Raw genomic sequence first — 20,947 nt, 5'->3', positions numbered from 1 at the left:
GGGGCCACAAACAGGCAGCACAGACACCAAACTCTAGTTTCTGGTCGCTCTCACGCAGGAACAGAGCAAACCAAAACACGTCTTGTAATGATTCGACTTATCTCAACCTGCAGCTGTGCCTGTGCTCTTATACAAGACTGTTGTGAAAACAACAAAGCAAAGTAAGCTCATATCCTTGATTGTCAGCATAATATCCATATCTATTTCTTTCACTGTGCATAAAGGCCGTCTCTCCTGAGCGGTTCTCCTGCTGTGGCTGCACGGATCTACTTTAGAAATAATAACAGTACTAGAAACACCAGCCTGATGATGTGTGACATAGTCAAAAAAAACACCGCTGGATGTCGGTATAGAGGGTCAGAGGAAAAATAAGCACACTAATAATGACATTTTGTACAACTTCCTCATGTTTGCTGGCTTCACCATGCGTGTACGACCTATTTGATACAGTCTTTTTATAAATGAATTAAAAGTAATCTCGTGGGGATCAGTGTCACACCTTCCCCCTGGAGAGGATAAGCAGTTCAGAGAGTAGATGCTTGGCTGAATTCAATTAAATTAATGTCTTTTCGAGGAAAATTCAGAAATTGCCCGCAGTGTTGAGTTAAATCAAATACTGCTGCAAACAGACTGTGTAAAAACAATCTCAGGATAGAAAATTGTAGTTTTTTTTTTTTCCCAGATGAGTTTATAAACCAAGGTCAGGTGGTAATGATTTTCACTTAACAGTATTTCTGTTATAATGTACCCACTGAAGGCATTTTCATCTGCACAAATATACAAAACAAAACTGTGCTCTCTGCATAAATAATTAGAATCTGATTGCACACATTTTTCCACACTAACTGCAGTTTTTCCACTTTTTTTAATAAGATTCCAAACTTTCATCATCAGGTAATGGACAAAAGATGGAATTAGCTATGCGTATAATGCAATATTAGCTTGAACACACACACACACACACTCACACACGTACACACCACACGACCGTGCACCATCACACAAGTACGAGACCCACCGCTAGATTCCAAAACAAGTTTTTATTGGCCAATTTACAGAAAGTGCTGTAGTGACCATTCCAAAGGAAAACAGACCAAAGAGTCCAGAGAAAAAAATCATAAAAAAACAAAAAAACTTTTACACATTATACAAGGTTTCCATGTTAATTTCACCGTCCTCCTCTTCTAAAACAAACGTCAGGACAACATTAGGGATCGGGCCGATGCAAAATCCACCAAAGGGTCCGGGGGGAGGAGGGTGCAAGGAAGGGAGGTGACGTCACAAGACTGGGTGTCACAGTAGATGAGGAAAAACTCTTAAACAACATATGAGATCTTTACATGAACATAGAGCTACAGTATACACATACAGTAGGTTCTCCCAGCTACACCCACAGGACGGCTGTCAGAGGTTCGCCGGGCTAGAGGAGGAAACTTTCCAGTGTTTGTGACTTTAACCAAACGTTGATTTATCTGTGGCTGACCGTACTATCAGACACGTCACATGTGACAAAACTCTCTGTTGTTTGTGGATTGTTTTGCTATCGAACATTACAGACAGACTGGGTTCAGGATGGCCACAGCCAGAGATTAATGCCCTTTCACTTCAAGGTGAGGAAACCTTCGACTGGGTTTTCTGATCGCATCAAATGTGACACTGCCAAACGCTTCTTTCACTTCTCTCTTCGTCCTTTCAAGTTGCACCAGGCAACTTCACAATAGGTGGCCCCGAGTGCTTTTAAGTGGGATTAATGTAATGTGACATCATCCCTCAAAATAAATGTCTTTCATTAATGCTGCATTTTATTCAAAGGTAAAAGTTTTCTTGGTTGTTCGGTGTGATAGCAGTCTCTTTTATCCACCTAAGAAAAAACAGAAAGGTAAGTTTTCTCCGCTTTGTGTTTTCAAGATGGGACAGCTCATTATTTTGTGTCAGTGATATTAGGCAGCATTAGCTAGCAAACCTCATTGTAAACCATTATAATAACAATGAAAAGAACATGTAATTTAGGAGAATATGGACATAAAAGTAATGCTTTGTAGCTATAAAGAGCATGCTATGGTGCTGATGTTGACCAGAACGAGGCTTACACATGGACTTGATGTCTGTATCTGACAGACATGTTTTGAAAAAGTGCCAAACCAACATTAATAGATTTTCTGTCTGCTTTGGAACAGCCTAACCATTTGAAAACACAACATTTACATTACCAGATACAGTTGGTCTGGTGTTTACACTACTATTTAGCTATTTACATCAACATGAGCATTCAGTTCTGTTTCTGTCCACCTGATGAATGAACTCTAAATCTATATTGACTCTACTTTTAGCTCAGTTTTGTTCTCCACCAACTCCTGAGAGAAATATTGAGTTCTTAGGCTGCTAAATGCTCATCTTTGTTCAATGTATTCACTGACTTTAAATATCTGCCATATGGGACTGGGCAGGTAGTGTACAGTTGGTTCCTCTATCATCTGAAAACATTCAAATGCTCTGCAGAGTGAAGGGGAACTGCAGAGTTTGGTGATAATTCTCTGGGTTCATCAATCCGAGGGACACCTTTCATTCGGTTATGTTTTCAGGAAGTTTACCTCACTTTGTTCAACGTTTTGTTTTTCAACATTTTTGTTAAAATAATGAATAACCAATGCATCTTGATGAAAAGAAATCAGGCGTATTTAGGCGGCTGGTAGCTATGAGTGAGTACAATTTGATGTGGATCCCAGATGCGGGGAGTAAATCATGGTTAAGCAGTTATAGGCGGCATAACATTTAGAGTGATACAGGACTATCCAGATTGATTTTGGATTGACTGAATTAAAGGGAACTGTTGGAGGCCTTGGCGGAGGTATGCGCTCTACTGAGTGCCTTTCTAGTTTTACATGTAGTCATTTGATCCGATGCTAATATAAAAATATTCAGTACTGCAACTTTGATTTTCATAATACAGGCTTTCCCACATTACACATACTTCATTTAATGTTACTTTATTATATTATTTGTTATAGCTATTACTAAAAAAATATGGTGCATTTTTACATATTTGAGCCTGTGTCCTGCCTCATCTTTAATGCTTTTTATTGTGTTTGATTATGTTTCTAGTCTTTATACCAGTGAAGTTTATTGTTTATAATTTCCTGTTGTATTTGCTATTCGTTACTGTTTTGAGATGTTTTCCAGGGGCCATATGTTCCACTCAAAACATATTCTGTTCACAGTTCTTTAATTAGAACATTTATTTGATCCTTATCAAATAAAATGTTTGCAATGCTATGTTTAAGAAAACAAACAAAAATCAGTATTTGCCTGTATATAACTATCACATTTTAAAGAGTCAGATAATGATATCGGCATGGCCTTTGAAACCCTGTAATGGTCAGTCAGTCGATATTTGCATCTGTTGACGACCGGCCCCATTTGCTCTTTTCCTTGTAGAAAAGTTGGAATTTCTCACTTTTGCAACATCCGTGCAATGCAGCACTAATGACTAGCAGGAGTAGATGTTGGCTTTCATAGTGTTGCGTTCTTTCAATCTGTAGGGACGTCGCTGCTGTGATCACACCTGAGACTAAACTTTCATTTGAGTCTTGCAGGCTATACATGAGCAGTGAGGGGACTCTCTGTTCTCTGTCACATCCCTGAAGTGTGATTTAGATGTATCTTTGCAGGAACATCTTGCCTAGTGCAGCTTCAACAGACCCAGTCACAATAAAGGCAGTGGCACATCCATCCCAACAAACCCGGAGTCTCGCAGTCAGCTGGAATGATCTGAACACAGAGCTAGAAACACACACAGAGGAACTGAGGGGTCCGTTCAGCAAAGACCCCCGGCAGGCTAGCGGTTCAGGAATACGTACATACATATGAAGAGGTGGCATGTGTGTTGTGTACAGGTGGAGAGGAGGGGGGATTCTGGGTGGAGAAAGTGGTGTTAGGGGATGGGAGTGGGGAAGGGGGGTCACCTACTCACTATTTACAAGAAAGGAGCGTATAAAAATTTACAAGGAGACTCCTCTGTCTTTCCCAAAAACCCAGAACTCAGACCCCTTGGTTAGTTCAACATGACTACACACAGATCGTCTTTTTTTTCGTTTTGTTTTTGAGTACCATTGAAAATATGCTATTTCTGTAAAATCACCTGGCTGTGCCACGTAGGCTAGAATAAAGACTGATAAATAACATGAAGTATACAAACCAAAAATAGTCTGATTCTTTACTCTTGCAACCCAGTTTTTCTTAAATAAAGACTGTTTTGCATTTCCATGGGACATCGGAGATCTCACTGTGGAATCTGACACACTAAACTGAATGTATGGTAGCCGACAAAACAACTTTATTTCACTAAAGGTCGTAGTTGTGGTGTGGGAGGGAGGTCGTTTGAGGGGAAACAGCTGTCGGGGATGACCTAAATTTGGTGAGCTGTCCCTTTAAGAAGGATGATAGTCATTTGATTGAGTTTTAGTGTCATATTAGTTCTGATCAGCTGTATAAAACAGGTTTTCTGACAAGGCGGAGGTTAAATCATTGCAGTGTGTTTGTGTGTGTGTGTGTGTTTCAGTGTAGTATTCCACTAGGGGGAGATATTACCTCATTTTTTAGAGCCTCAACATCACATAAAGTCTTTTTGTTTCAACCATCTGATTTGAGGTTTCACTATGGACGTGTTGAACAATGTGTGTGTTCGTGTGTGTGTGTGTGTGTGTGTGTGTGTGTGTATGTGTGTGTGTGTGACTGTGAATGTGTGTTTCAGTAAGATATTGTTGTTTTGTCCCAGTTTTGGCCCCTCTTGCTCTGGCGTTGCATCCTGGGTAGCTGCACGTCCACTTCCTCCTCGCTGTCGTCTGACTCAGCGCTGGTGATGTCATCCTCCTCCTCCTCCTCCTCTTCCTCGTCATCCTCCTCTTCCTCCTCCTCCTCTTCCTCGCTGGCCTCCTCCTCTGCAGCCTGTGGCCCTGCCAGGTTCTGTTGTGAGAAAATATTCAGAGTTCCAGAAACTAAACAAACAGAAATTTTCCAATAAATCACCATAATTTTTCCTTTAATTCCTGATGTGAAAGCAGAGCATGCACATATCTCCTTTTCTCTTTTTGAGATATTACAGTCACTAATACCTAGTTTCTTTTAATTTCCCCCTTATTTCCCTCCCTGACAGCATCCTTCCACACTTTTTTCAATCCTACCTCCATCGGGTTGACCGTGATCGTCAGAGCCGAGTCGTCCCAGGTACCGTCCGCCTCTTTGGCCGTCTCTGCCAGCTTGACCTCCTGCTGGTGGGTCAGGTGGATGCGGTAGATGCCCAGCACCACAACCACCACCAGAGCGGCGATGCACATCACAATCACCACGGTGGCAGCGCTCGGCATGCCTGAGAACGAGACGAGAGAGGGGCGAGAGGTGAGAGATATGGAATAGGGAATGTTAGTGGAAAAAGAAGCAGGATAAAGCGTTGCAGTCACGCCAAAGTTGCCTCGATAAGTCTCTCCATATGTGCTTAAATGAATCAAATGTTAAGTTAACCGAGAAAGAACCACTTGTGCTTTCAGCACAAGACTTCAGGGAGTGGTAGAATAGAAGTTTTGTTGGAGCAAACATTTTTGGATTCATTCAACACTTAAAACGAACCTCCAGTTCAACTCCAATTTACTATGCACCTGAACCATGAAGTTGGGGTATTTGCAAAAAAAAAAAAAAAAAATGGTCCAATTTAGAACAGCAGAGGCTTATATATCCTAAATTACAATCCCTAAAAGTGGCAAGCTCAAAAAAACACTGGATTCTGGACGTCCCATAATGCAATTTGATAGCATCTTTCCATCTGAGGCTGTCCCTGCTAACGTCTCTCACACACCACACACCCAGCCTCTTTCCAAGCCCGAGCAATTCTGTGTATTTTCTGCCAGGCTCTGGGTGAGTCACTGTTGTCTTCTCTCATGTTGTTGTATCTCAGGCCTCCTTAACTGTTTTCATACTTATCTGGTCCCTTGGATATTGAATGCCTTTTGTGATAGCCTATTGATTTTTTTATTTTCTTTCACACATAATTGTACCAGAGGCCTTCTTAACCTTTAAATAATATTGCTCTGCTGGTGATTGTGATCTTTAATTATTGTAACGGCCTATTGATTTTCTTATCATGTCATTTTTTGGCAATATTGGTCTGCTTTCACTGTATTCGCCAATCAATACCTCTTCTTCTAGGCGTGCTAGCAGCGTGGCTCTACAGTCAGCCTGTCAGTCAGTCTTTGGTCTAGACTGAAGCATCTCAACAACTATTGACGGATTGCCATGAAATGTTGTTCAGATTTCATACAGTTTCCCCCCTCAGGATGACTTGTGATAACTTTGTTGATTCCCTGACTTTTATTTAGCGTCATCATCAAGTAAAAACTTTTACTGTACCCCCCACCCCCACACACATATATAGCATATAAAATCCACTTGCACTTGTGCCACAGGTTAATGAGAAGGTGTGCTTAACAGGAGGCACGTAGCCCTGCAATGTTTGGCTGAATTTGAGAGTCTGAGTCTTAAATCGTTTTCCACGCACAGTCTGTGCCTGTATTTCGTTTTCATGCTTGCCAGAGCCGAGAACCCACTCTCACATGAGTACTTGGTGGCAAAGGGCTTCAAAGTCTTTACAGCCTGATTGGCCAGTGCAGGGTTTTCTGTACGCAGTCCTATCCAGAAATCTGGCAAAGGCTTTTTGATTGAATTCAATTTTCATGGATCCACTTGTTGCAACTTCAATGAGGCTCTCCAGTTCAGATGCTGGTAAGGTAGCAGGCACATCAGAATAGGGGTGAGGAATCCAACTGCCCGCAGTCGCGCAGCCAGCCACTGTGGTGCGCTGCTACGTGGAGAAACGAAAAAAGTATCACCCAAATAAGCTAGTCGTGTGAGAAACTCCTCATCGTACAAATGGTCAGACAGGTGAGGATGATCCATCAATAAAATCTTAAGCTCATCTTTCAACTCAAAGAAAGGTGTCAATACTTTTCCTCTCAATAACCAGCGCATGTCGGTGTGCAGTAGCCTAATAACGTCTCACGGTCACTACCCATTTCACTGCATAATGTAGTAAATATACAAGAGTTCAGGGGCCTGGCTTTCACAAAGCCCATCATTTTCACTGCAGTATCAAAAAATGTCCTTCAAGTTGGCAGGCATCCCCCCCTGACGTAGGGGGTACACATACCCCAGTTTGGGAATACTGGGCGTAGGTGAATGGGTGAATGTCAGGGAAACTGTAAAATTGTGCTTTAAATGAAAAAACTCTAACAATGAATTCAATTTACTATATAAAAGCAGGACTGACCAGTAGTTTGGTTTATGACCGGTGTTTGGGTAGTTACTCCAAAAAAGTAATGTATTACACATTACTCTTCACTTTTTTAAAAAGTAATGCATTACTTTACCTTTACTCCCTGTAGGATGTTATTTGTTACAAACCTTACAAATGCCCACATATCAGGCCTATCATAATGAGGACATACACAAGATATTCTATGCTCTTTCATAACGTAATACCACAAAGCCGACAGAAGAGTTGATGAAAACAGCCCAAATAGCCCTTCACAGAAAAATGTTTGGTGCAGTTACAGCCTTGAAATAAGCCTATCAATATGTAACACAATAAAAGGTTGGCTTTCCTCACATTGCCTAGTACAAATATGTTTTGCCTAAAGATGGTATCAATATCAATAACAGAGATTGGCATGGCATGATAATGACAGACTTTAAAGTACAAAAACATGTTTAAATGTCATGTGAACTGACCATTTTATGGGCCAAACACACTAAAACATTTGAGTCTCTTGCTCACCAAACCATGGCCTTATAGTAGACTAGCCTAGCTTATTTAACATGTTTATTACTAAAGCAGTGGATATCTGTCATGAGGACTCTCTCAAATTGTTTGATTGCCGACTCTGAGTCAAGTCACAAGACAGCCCAGGCTGAAGAACCTCTCAACAGGCACAATCAACGGCATTACTGTGTTTTTCAAATATCAGTAGAGGCGATTGTTGCATGAGCATACAATAAAAGAGTGTTAAGGATCTTTTTCTATCCATTATGAAGAAAACTGAAGAATGTATGTAACGCAAGTACAGGAATAAATGTAGGATTAGTAACTGTGAATGTTTCTTTGTGACACGTTATCCCCAACACTGTTTATGACCATAAACACTGCAAAACGGTATTCTTATCTGCCTCAACACACACAGGATCACATGACGGACACTGGCCCAAAACACTTTTCCCCATCCACAAAAATTACAATTGGAATGGCTGTAAAACAATTATTATTTAGACATTTAGACATATTATTTACAATTAGACATCTTTTTCTCATTAAATCCATGTTGCAGGCCTGTTAGCATGCTAATATTAGTCACAGCGGTGCCTTAAACCAAATGCTGGCATCACACTGTGCAGTAACTTCTCATTAAGGTCTAATGGCTTAAATGTTCCTAACATATGTGTCTCAAAGTGATGTTTGACAGAGGGAATCTGGCCTGAAGTTTCAACCCATTCTGCTCCTTTTTCTGTGTTTCAATGAGTGTAGCGTGAAAAAACAAAATCTTAATTTTTTAAAACTTGGCTCAGTTTAACTCGGATGCCAGTGTACAGAAGAAACAACAATAGTTTGCCTCATGTTTAATCTGTGAGCTGAAGTGCTGCTGGATTGGATTCAGAAAAATAAAAGCTAAACAACAAACAAACAGGAGGGATTTATCTTAGCTGCGCTTGACTACAGATTGTTTCAGATATATTTAAAAAAAAAAAATACTTAAACGCATTTCATTTAGGTCTCAGATCAGTGCAGGCCTGCAAAGATGTATCATAAGCCCTATTTAGTAGCATAACCATGACACACGTTGAGGGATTTCTCTTGATCTAAAATGTTTATTTCTTCTGCTCTGATCTCCAGCCTACTGAGATAACACGACTTCGCCCCGCCTGCCCTCTCCCCTCTCCCTCCACCAGTCCCTGCTGGCGTGTGAGCGTGTGTGTTTAACGAGAGTGAGACTCACAGAGGACTCTTCAGATGATCATTTGATTCAGTCAAGTTCCCTAGATTTTCACACTAAACCCGCGGCCTTTGATCGTCCGCGCAGTGAAGCTTCATGCAGCCCCCTCGGAGTAACCAGGCTGAGTGTTTTCATGCATGCACACACACACATGCACACGCACACACGCACACACACAAACACACACACTCTGACATTTTCTTCCCGCTTTGTACTCTACATACATGATGATATCATCTGGAACATTCACATGTGCCACAAACACATATCTCTTATTTCAAACCAGCCTCTCTGCTCCTCTGACCTCCTTTTTAAACACACACGCGCACACACACACACACACACACACACACACACACACACACACACACACACACACACACACACACACACACACACACACACACACACACACACACACACACACACACACACCTCCAGACTCTCTGGGCTGTTAACAGCACTGGCCACTGAACTCTCCAGGACTCTAAGTAGAATCCATTAGCGTTTGATGAATAATTAAATGTGGTGTGGTAGATTAAGACCAATGTCTCTCTGCTCACCACGGCCTCTTTACTTCAGATGACTCGTATGCATCATATGAGAGGGGGGAGAGTTTACACTGCTTTCTATCACTGAGGACCTCAGTGTGAGAGCAGCAGCCTGATGAACAGAATGATAAACAAACTAGAAAGCAACACCAGAGCGCTCCCTGGGAATCTATATATCTTTATGCCACGATGTAGAGCAGACGTGAAAACTCTTCAATGGAATTAAAAAAAAAAAAATGTTTTATAGCTGGGTCTAATGCCCAGCACTTCTCCCTCAGTCTGTGAGAATTTCCATGCGCCCATTACTGTTTTCTCAAGCCCTCTTATATATTTATCCCACATTTATATTTCTAATAACATAACAAGTTGTTGCTACTAAAATCTGGAGCATTGAGGTTTCTATTAGAGTAAAGCAACACAAACATATATATGCAATAGGCGGACTCAGGGAGGGGCTCAGGTTGTAAATGTGAAACGGCACCTTCTAAAATTTTCAGTGCACGGAAGTGAAGTCTGATGGTGAAAAGTGGGAAGAGGAGAATCAGATATTCTGCCCATTTGGCCTAATTTGAATGTTTTTGGGCAGCTAAAGATAGTTTAGGGGGGTTGTGAGGATTTGGGCTACTTTGTATGGAGTCATAGCAGTGCCTTAAAAAATAATACATCTGTAAAAGATAAAAAAAAAAATGAATGTGAAAACATAAAGAGGAAGAAATGCAGTGCCTGCACTTTTATTTTCTTCTTTATTTTTGTTTTTATTATGACACTCCTATACTCCATATTTTTGTTCCATTAGGGCAGTTTCCATCAAAAGTCTCTCTGTAGCCCTCCTTCTCCCATGAGTAGTTTGAGGCTGAACTTTTTTCCTGTACAAATTATTATTTGGTTAAGGCTCTATAGCATAAGACGTATTAACATTTAATGTTAATTTAAGAGAAGGATATCCACCTGACAGGATGTGATATATGGCTTGCATCTGCCTCTACACTTAAGCTCTTGGATGCTGTGTGTTACTCTGCTCTCAGGTTTATTGCTCTTGATGTTCATAACACCCATCATTGCATCCTGTATAAAAAAAAGTTGCGTGGCCTCTCTGTCTGATGGATGTGATGTGCATTTGTGTTTGTTTGTCTTCCTCTTCTTGGGGAGTTGCCATCTTTTGCCACTTTGGTCCACTGAACCACATACTGTAAGACTCGGGCCGATGACCGGCTGTTATCATAAGTTCCTTGAGTTTGCACTGAGCTCGGCGGATCTACTTTTAGTTTCTAAGCCCCGACCTCTTGGAACTTTTTACAGAGCACCTTAAAAATGAACACTTTGTTAGCTCTTGGTGCATTCAAATCCTTAATCAAAAATCATCTCTGTTTTAATTGATTTGTTTTTGTATCTTGTTTTCATGAACAGTGTTTAAACACTTGTTTTAATTGTTTTCTTTCTTTTTAATCAACATCATTATAAACAAAGACAAGCTCTAGATGATTTTTGAGTTTAAATTAAAGCGAGTGAAATAGAATGAATAAATACGCCTGGATAAAGGACAAATGTAATTAGAAAAATCAAATGAATCTAGTGCAAAGAAGACGAAAAGAAACTGAATACATTAAACTAATGCACGTTCTCTTACCTGAGCTGTGGCTGGGGTACAGGTCATGGATCAAGGATGGATGGTGGACCACTTGCATGTACTGAGGAGGGGCTACCATGTGATTGACATGTTCTCCAGCTTCTGAACTGTGCAGGACGCTCACCTGGTTGGGCACAGATGGAGTAAAGTGCTGATATTAGAAGGTAGAGTGATCACATTGTTATCCGTCCAGTCCCGGTGCCTCTCGTCTATACGCCTGAACTCGCCTTGACTCATACAGATGATGTATTCCAGACAGAATAAAGTATAGATTTCAGAGAGAAGCCAGGAAAGTGAATGTATTTATGCCTATCGGGGAACACGGTCAGCTCGATACAGGAAGGTAAAATGTAAACTAGATTGATCGACACTCTCCAAGGTTTAAACTATGTCTGGTGAAACATTTTGTTCCCTGCAAGTAAACACCAGAGTGTGTATGAATAAGTCAAGCAGAGCAGGGACAGAAGCAAAGCACGGTTAGCTAACACATTGAGCTGATTTTGACATTTATTATCAAGTGTGAACAATGTGTCACAGGTGGAGTGTGTGAATGTCTCATTGTAACACAGTTCAGGGTCTCTTTAGCTAAAATATTCAGTGTTGCAGTTTCTTTTATGTCAGTGTCAGTGTGTCTAGCTGCTGACGGGAGTGTGCACCGAACTCTAAAGAACATTTTACAACGATGAAAGAATTTGAAGGGCACCTTCACATTCACACGTTTGGTAATCAACACATTTCTGTCACACGGTTTTCATTAAATCGAGTGTGAGTATGGGATTGCGTTTCAAGACGAGTTGAAGGTTTTTCATTTGTCATGCTTCAGTTGCTATTTTTCCAAAAGATGTTTTGCCACTGAGTATGTAAGTGATGCTCCTGGAGTGCCCGCTGTGGGTAATTTTTTTAATTTCGGCTCAAGTGTTGCCAGACACCTGAGCTGAGTCAGCTCACTTACTCTGCCAGTTCGAGCACTTTGGTCCAGTGTTGTTGTAAGAGGCAGCTTTGTCTCTAGTGACACCTTGCTCTTACTACTGCTGACTATCAGAAGTGATATTAATGATTTTTGAAAATATTTTCCTTTTTGAAAATATGCAAAACATCACCTATTGTTTGAGAGCTGCTTGTCAGCCCGAGGGTCTTACACTGCAGTGCCTGGAGCACGTATCTTGAAGCACAGGTGGGTGGGTTGGATCTGCCATCCTAACTACCACCATGACTAAAATAGAAAACACAAGGATAACTGAATGTCACGCTCATACGGTCTTAAAATATTAGTTTTATCATCTTGCTGTCGGCAGGACTGCATTTAACTTTTATTTTCATCAGCGATTAATTCACAGGCTTTCTTCTCGATGAATTAGTTAGATGTTCCATCTGTAAAATGTCAGAAAATAATTGCAGCGTTTTTCCTGAAGCTGAGGTGACACATTTAATCTTTAAACTGCTTGTTTTTCAACAAACAGTCCTAAAGATACTCAGTTGACTATCGTATGTGATAATAACAGCAAATCTGGTGTTGGTGGTCTGACTTGGATAAAGACTAAAATAATTAACTGATAGTCAAAATTGTTGCCAATTAATTTCATGCCTATATATATATGTGTATGTGTGTATTCACTCTAAAAACCTGCATCATAAAGTGATAAATCTGTGTCACTATGCAGGCTGTAGGTCACACTGACCTCCAGGTTGAACTCATTACTGGTGTATCGTCCATTGAGCTCCGAGCAGGTGAGGCGAAACCTTCTCTCTGTTAGTTGTTCGGGCTGCCAGTTGTAGTAGCGCACCTGTCGGATCACCTGCTCATAGTTGGACATCGAGTCCACACCTGTGGAAAGAAGCAGAGGGTCGTTATGGTTGTTACATGAAGAAAAAAGATGAGGTGAAAGCTGGAGGACAGAAACAAGAGTCGACAGGTAGTGGTTACAACAGCAGCAGTGGACTAGGCTTTGCTATCATGGTAACCGACTGGCTGAGAACACACTGTGTGTAGCTTTGGTTGTGGGTACCATAGTAACCTACCATAAATGGACATGCCAGAGGTGGAGTTGGTGGCGTCGAGGTGTTTTCCGAGCAAAGTGCTGCGCTGCAGTTGGAGGGACTCCTGCTCCGGCCTCAGCTCCTCCCCCAGCACCAGGACATCACAGTAGTCCAAGTTATGAATAATCTCCTCCAGCACCCCGGGTCGATGTGCTACACAGACACACACACAGACACAGACACACACACACACACACACACACACACACACACACACACACACACACACACAGACACAGACACAGACACACACACAGACACACACACACACACACACAGACACACACACACATTGCTGTAATTTGCCTTCTTTGATGCTCATACCAGAGAACTACCAGAGAATATCAGTTTGCCCTCACCTCATTTTGTTATTCAAGGCTGTTGGCAATGAAACTTGTATTTCGGGTCATTTTCTATTTTCGGTTTTAAAATATGTTCTCGCTCCTAATGAGCTGTGCTGAAATTCTCTTGGAAACACATCTTTAGGCACCTCAGGGGGGTTACTTAAAGAGTTAGTTAAGAGTTTTTGAAGTGGGGTTGTATGAGGCTCTTATCCATAGTCGATGTATTACCTACAGTAGATGGAGGTCGACACCCCCCCCCCCGGGCTGGAGAAGCAGTTATTGTTTTACAAATCGTTTGTGTTATTGTGTGTCTTTGGTATTTAAAGTCACACAATAACACTAACTATCTGTTTTCAGCAGTGGTAGACCAGCAGCTCCTGTGTTTTGCGGCGTAAAAACTTTTGTCAAAGGAGTCTGGTGGCTTTGGAGAGAGCATATAGGTATGGACGTAATGGCTTCAGTGTCCTGTCAGAAAGGGCTGTGTGACAGCGAGGTAAAGAAGTGAGAATTTTCTAAATATAGAATAAACACACAGATTTTCTTAGATGGGCTTTTTTATGTGGCTAAAATGTGTTTTTTCTTCTGCCCGCGTCCACAGCAGTACATTGCTTAGCTTCCTACACCAGCTCTCCTGCTGCTTCTCCAGACTAGGGGTGAGCTGACCGCCATTAACTGTAAGGTGATACTCTGACTATGGATAAATCCTTCATACAACCTCACTTAAAAAAACAAAAAACAGGACTAACCTCGGGTACCTATATTCTCACATATTGAAGCACATATACTGTTCATATACCCAACCTAACTGCTGTTGCCAAGCAAGACCATTTGTGGAAAACTACCCTGAACACTTTGAGGAGCCATAATTCAAAGAGTACAGGACACAACACACCTGCTCCTACTCCCAAACTCCAATTATTCCTCCGCTCTCTGAACACAGACAGCGCCATGAGCTGCTGTGGTAACAAGTCCCCTCAGACAGCTCCCATCACAGCAGTGCTGGGCGGCTGCTGCGTCTCTCCGACAGTCTGCTAAGCACTAGCCTCCACCTCTCGCTGCTACCCAGCCCTCTCCCTCACTGTACGCTCCCTGGGGAGGGAACCGGCTATGCCCATTTAACAGCTTCCCAATGGAGAGAGATAGATATGTGGCGTGTGTGTCTGGAGGGGGTTCTCTGGAGGAACGGCAGCGATGAGGTGGAGAAAAAGGGGGAGAGCGAGCAAAACAAGTAGGAGGGAAGTTGTCTTTCCAGAAGATTAGATATGCGTTGCTATTGTTTTTGTGAATGAAGGCTTTGGTGTTCTTTATTATGAGGTTGTTGCTTCAGTGAAAAGTGGCTTGCAGGGAACACTTGACTTGCTTTTAAGCCACTGTTATCTTACTGTTGTGGATCAGCAGCAAGCACAGCCTTCCCCCTGCATAAAAATGACCATATGGGCCCACTGTAGGTAGACTATGAGAGTAGGTGGCAACCTCTAGTGGCTGTAGTAATTATTATGGCAGGAAAGGAGGAAGTCAAGTGCAGTAGTAGGCTATACAGAGATTGAAGTCTCCATAGGGAGGAGTACAGGGTGGATGGTTGGATAAAACATGCACAGGAGGCTGCTTTGTGTCAACAGTGAGTTATATTAACTCCTTAATGTAGTAAAGTTACGTCACATACATAATGTACCTTATGTATGTAACGTTTTTTACGTACTTTAAGTGAAACATTATTTTAACCCAAACCATTTTGTTTTCCTAAACCTAACCTAACCTAACTGCGACTGTACAATGATCTGGTACACCTGTTTTGGGAATGTGATATATGTCATCGTGGTAGTCCACCTATTCAGTTGTTTAGGTATGAGGGTGTGTTAGCTAGCAAGTTATCAAAAAGTTAAAAAAAACAGAATAGTAAAAATTCAACTATTGCCATGTAGCATGGCTGAAGACTGCCATGGATCCCTAAAACTGGCTCTCTGCTGTTGCTGCACATTCGCAGGGAGTCTATGTGGCCTCAACATTTGAAAGGAGAACATTCGTCCTCGACTTTAAAAATCTTAAGTTGAATTTGTCGACAATAAAACACATTGTTGCTTGATTCAGTGCACCCACAACTTTGGCTTTAGCTCGTGGTGGCTGATATTAGCAAGCTTTGGGTAGATATTTCTGTGTAGCGTGCTTTAATGACTGTATTGCCCTTCTCTACTTGTGTAGAGTGGTCATCACAGTAAACAGTAAAACCACTGAAATATTAGCAATTAAAACAGCAAGAAGGAAACACAATTTTATGGAGACACTGGTTGTGTCCTGTATTCAGTTCCATTACACTCACACTCAGTCATGTCGCCTACTGATGATGTCTCTCAAACAACTACATAAAATAATTAGCATGTGTTCTGCAATGGTGAGAAATAAACTAGTTACCTGGAGAATTGCGGGAATTGATTTATTAGTATTACAGCCATCAGTGGACAGTGAACAGTGTTCTATTGTTTGCAAACTATTTGTGGTTGCATTTGAGGCCTGGCACAGTAACTTGCTAAATCTGGCGTGTGAGTTGCCTTGCTTGGTGTTAAATGCTGCTTTGACATAAATTAAGAACTAAAAAAAGTGCACCAGCTGGCACAAGCTAGTACACACAAATAGCACTGCCCGAGTGAAGGACTGTCCCAGGAACAGTTTGTGTGATCGTGCGGCAAAAAACGATGTGGGTGGGATTGAAAAACAAAAAATCAAGCAGGGCTCCCTCGAAAGAATTACAAAGAAAGGGAAAAAAAGGATGGAGAGAGACTGGGAGAACCATTTAGTGCTGGATGGGTGGGAGTAAAGAAACGGAAGCAAAATAAAACAACCCTAAAGCGAAGCAGAAGAGTGCAGAGAGAGAGAACAGAAGATGACCATGAAAGCAAACGGGTCAAGAATTTAAGGATGATAGAACTGAGAATTGAGAGAAACGATAAATGCATCAGAATGAGCCTTGAAAAGAAACCATAGCATGAGATGGAGAGAAGAATGAGGCAGAGCGGAGTGGGCTTAATACAAAGACAAATGAATGACAGAGAGAGACAAAAGGGTGAGGGGCTGATTACCAGGGACCAAAAGAAACTTAGTGCATGCCATGCAAAAGAAATATGTGATTTATCTGGGATCCTCTGAGCCTCGAGAGAACACAAAATCTGCTCATTATGGAACTTCATCGTGCCTCCCTCTCCCACACACACTCTTTCTCCTCGCGTCTCTTCTCTCTTTCTTTCCATTTCTGTGTCTTTCTCTGGCTTCCAGCTAATCTCTTTCCCCCAGCTGCAGTCTCAATTTCACCAGCAGAAAGAGCTCCACCGGCTCCTGAAAGCAATGCCACTCTCTGCTCTTCTTCCTTCGCCGCATTACGCACAATGGAGGGCTAAAACCTCCCTCTCGCTCTGCTTATCTGCTCCTAATTGGCTGCGAGCGGCGGGGCCCCGGGGCCGAGTCGGGCCGTTCCTGCCACAGTGGTCAGATCATTGGTACGAGGCTAGAGCCGCCGGGATTTAAATGTCACACTCATTTGCTGCTGGTCAAGGCGGCGCGACCCTGTGAATCGGTCCGGTGGTAGGTGCAGGCCTTACTCAGCAGGAGGGGGTCTGCAGTCTTATGAGGACAGATAGGGGAGTGTGTAGCAGACCTGTACGACGCAGAATTGACGCTGCAGGAGGAAATTGACAAGGCCAGCAGAGCTGCATGGAACAAATGGCTCTGGCTTGCACTGTAGATTACTGCTGCTGAGAAAGGGAACTTGTCCTCAGCTGCGTCAGGAGGAGTTACAGTACAGCTGTATGTGCAAACCTGAGGTACAGGAAGACTCATGGGATGATTCTTTTCACTACTCCATTACATTTTAGAGGTAACTACTTTATAATTCAGTTATATGAAAGCTATAGTTAGTGGGTTCTTACTTACTTACTTAAAAAGTTATGCTTATCATTTTTAACATATTCTCTATTGGAAACAGTACAAAGTAGACAAACTACCACTCTGTGGCATAATAAATCATTTTACTTTCAAAGCCACAGCGAGATAAATATTAAATTTGTCCAACTATTAATCCACTGTCCTCATGATAGCTGTTTATTTATTTCCTCACATATGCCAAAAATTCTAAAAAAAAAAAAGTTCTTTAAATTTCAGTCCAATACGGCGCCCATTCAACTGAATGAGAATTGTTTGCCAAGCACTAAAGCCAAAAAAAGTTTTCCAGCTCCCATGTTTGCTTCTTTGTTTTGCTGCCCACTGCACATACTCATTAGTGTTTCCACTCAGCACGTAGACTTTACATTGGGATGACATCACACACATAAAGTTCACTTCTCTAGGCCTCTGGGAACATTTTTACAAATGTAATTCCTTCATAGGTTTAAGTTCATAATACAATGAGCATTTGTTGATGAAGATTCTGAGTCATCCAGGTCATGCTAATACTAAGTGATGTATCGCATTCGACTTGACTTGTTTCTGTCTTCTATAGCCTACAGTATAGCTGAACCACACCGGTGATGGACCTGCTCCAAGCCTGAACCCGTCCCGCCTCCAAGCGGGCTGCGGGGACGATCGCAACTGCAGCCGGCTGGTGGCAAGCACCCGTCTCCCCCTCAAATCTCTACTCGACTCATGTCCGTGCAGGAAACCTGAGAGAGAAGTCTGTGTGTTCAGCTCTCAGTACTTTTGTAGCTTCTAACTGAATCTCTTTAGTTTCTCTCGTCCTGTTCGTACTTCAAACATCTGCTGTGTTTTACTGTTTCGTCGTGTTCACTACCAGCTGTTTCAGTCACTGCTGGTGAAAACACAACATTTCCTGTAACGCTGCTTCATAGTAAAAGCTTTTAAATGACTAAATGACAGAGGGCTTTTATTGTGAAGAAGTTACAGACAATGAGATGTGTTTGTAACTGAATTAGCGGAGCCACTTTGTTAGCAGTGAGTCTTCGATAGTACTGCGGGGGTTGGGACAAGTGCGTGATTGATTTGAGACATGGAAAAACGGCATTAGATGTGTCCTGTAAACAGTTTTACAGACGTCACACATACATTTAATGTGTTTACATTTCTTTCCCATTAAAGTAATGTGATTGAGGTCGAATCTATTGACTGAACAATGAAAGAAATCCAATCAAATCTGGAGGACTTGAATTCAACCCAGCTTGCACCATCCTACATATCCTGTTTCACTCTAAAATACTGTGTGTCGCATTATATAAGAAGACGACTCTTAACTTCAGTTTCACTGTGACTCAGGTAAAGGATACTTCTTCCACCTCTGGTCCTATCATTCTGCATGAGTCACACAAACTACTTTACTGGAGTTTTGATAACCTTTACTCCCTCTGAGCAAGAGAATTTGGCGGCGTGAAAAACAGAAGCACAACTTTTGTTTTGCCGAGTTCCCGGTGCGTGCAGGCGTACCAGATGAAAGAAACACTCGCTGCTGCTGATTTGCAGTCTCAAGAGGCGTTATGAAATGTTCTGCTTTCTCTGAAGGTTTGTTTTTGATAGCGAGACAGGTGGCACTGCATAGGCTACGGGACTTCATGAATGAGTGAACACACTATCAATATGAAAAAGCGCTGAAATATTTAGTCAAGACAGATTCCTACCTGCAGGGAGGTATGTGTCTCCCACTTTGTGAGCTACACTGAGTTGTACCTTTGGAGTTTTGAGCTTTTGACTGGGAAAGTAACCTGTGAAGGTACATTAAGTTAGCCATTTCCTGCAATTTAGATAGGATCTGTTGTACCTTCAAAAGGAGCACAAGTAACCCAAATGTACTTTTCAACAAAACAAGCACAAAACACATTGGACGGTACTGAGGAATTCAGTATGCAGCCTCAGGTTTCTTATTTTTCGCTTTTCTCTCCGGTTTGAATTGATGCTGTATATCCCCCCTGCACTGTAGTCCATGCTGAGGCTGGCTGCTGCTGGTAGATGGAAGGAGATGGTGAATTTACAACAACCAGAACAGGTGAATAATGATGCAATAAGGTGCTGATCCCACACTGGCTTCCCACCTACTGCCGTGTGGATTCGAAGGGTTGCAAAGACTTGATTAAGTTGATACAGTCTCTCGCTTGCTTTAAGTTTGATGGAACTGATGCAAAATGAATGCTTTGGGTTGTACAGATGTTACTAACTTGTATGACAGTCTGATACCTGTGTGATGTGTGGTGGCGTCTGCCCGGGTGACCGTGCTGATGATGTGGAGGTCCTGGAACAGAGCTACACCCCCCGGCGCTCTGAGGTCCGAGGCCGGCCGGTTCAGTCTCTCCACTCCGGTGATGGTTATCCTGGGCTCACTGGGCTGCAACACCATCACCACTGCATCGATGTCCGGGATGGTGATACAGGTGTCTTCACCAAAGCACCTGGAAAAGACAGAGAGAGGTGAAGAAAGGCAGGAGAGTGAGAGCTGAGTGACAGAATGAGACGAGAAAAAAGCAAGCTGACACCGCTCGAGTGGCCCGGTTCTCCTTTCTGTTACATTAGCTGTATTCAGCCGTGGATGGCAATATTGGTTCAGGACTCTTCAATCAGCTGTAGTGTTAGACAGAGTCAGACTGAAGGTTGTGTAAAATTCCCAACATACATTTATTTCATTCATTTACAGGCCAAAAGATGGACTACATTTGGAAGAAGTCCAAGGTTTCCAAATGTCTAGGTTATAACCAAAGCAAAGTGAAGTTGGGACTTGCTTCACATTTAAGTATAGTCACTGAAGTACTGTTGAAACATCTCAATGATGTCAACAATTTAGCCTCACTTTAGCTTCAATAAGCTTCACATTCATAATAGTTCCTCCACATATTACTGCGACCGGAATCTGTCACTATACAATGACATTGACCATGATCCTCCAAACATGTCCTACATGCCTAATCCCCTGCATAATTTGGCCTTCGTGAGTGTATGCCAAGCACATTCTTTTATTTTTCATCCTCAGACTAATATCGCTCACCATGATTGAACCCTATTCAGTGAGGAGAAGGTCATATAAGAGGGTTCAGACCGGAGAGGCATTTCATAAAATAGCAGTGTCCCTAACAGACCTGCTGTGTACCTATTTAACATCAGAATGTAAAACTCTGCAGCATTACAGCTGCTAGTAAAGCTTATCAGCACTAACAGGAACCCTTAGCTGCACTAAAGGCAGTTAAATCCACACCAAGACCACAGTGCATGCAGGTATTCAGGGGTTAAAAAGCCCTGTCAGCAGTCACAGACCTGCAGCCGAGTGCCTGCTGTGTTTTCATACGAGCATGTTTGCCTCCTTGCCTGCCTGTCAGTGTGTGACAGCATGCGTTTAAATGCACAGCATCCACTGGCAGCCTTTAATGGACGGACACA

General features: G+C 42.2%; 1 protein-coding gene across 2 annotated transcripts in view; it reads right to left on the bottom strand.

The window, feature by feature from the left end:
• Positions 1-1,021: 1,021 nt before the first annotated feature.
• LOC311255636 (calsyntenin-2-like) overlaps positions 1,022-20,947 on the bottom strand; it is a 251,594-nt gene continuing 231,668 nt past the window's right edge. For both annotated transcript variants that reach the window (XM_084350266.1, XM_084350267.1), the window contains 6 exons: positions 19,757-19,968; positions 13,230-13,400; positions 12,890-13,035; positions 11,211-11,334; positions 5,181-5,365; positions 1,022-4,962 (listed from right to left, as the gene is read on the bottom strand). In XM_084350266.1, the coding sequence (XP_084206392.1) occupies positions 4,747-4,962; positions 5,181-5,365; positions 11,211-11,334; positions 12,890-13,035; positions 13,230-13,400; positions 19,757-19,968 (1,054 nt within the window). In that variant the 3' untranslated portion in view covers positions 1,022-4,746. The remainder of the gene's footprint in view (positions 4,963-5,180; positions 5,366-11,210; positions 11,335-12,889; positions 13,036-13,229; positions 13,401-19,756; positions 19,969-20,947) is intronic.

This window comes from Pagrus pagrus (assembly GCF_965226575.1).
Source record: "Pagrus pagrus genome assembly, chromosome: 4".
NCBI lineage: Eukaryota > Metazoa > Chordata > Actinopteri > Spariformes > Sparidae > Pagrus > Pagrus pagrus.
This window is presented reverse-complemented; position numbering and strand designations above follow the sequence as displayed.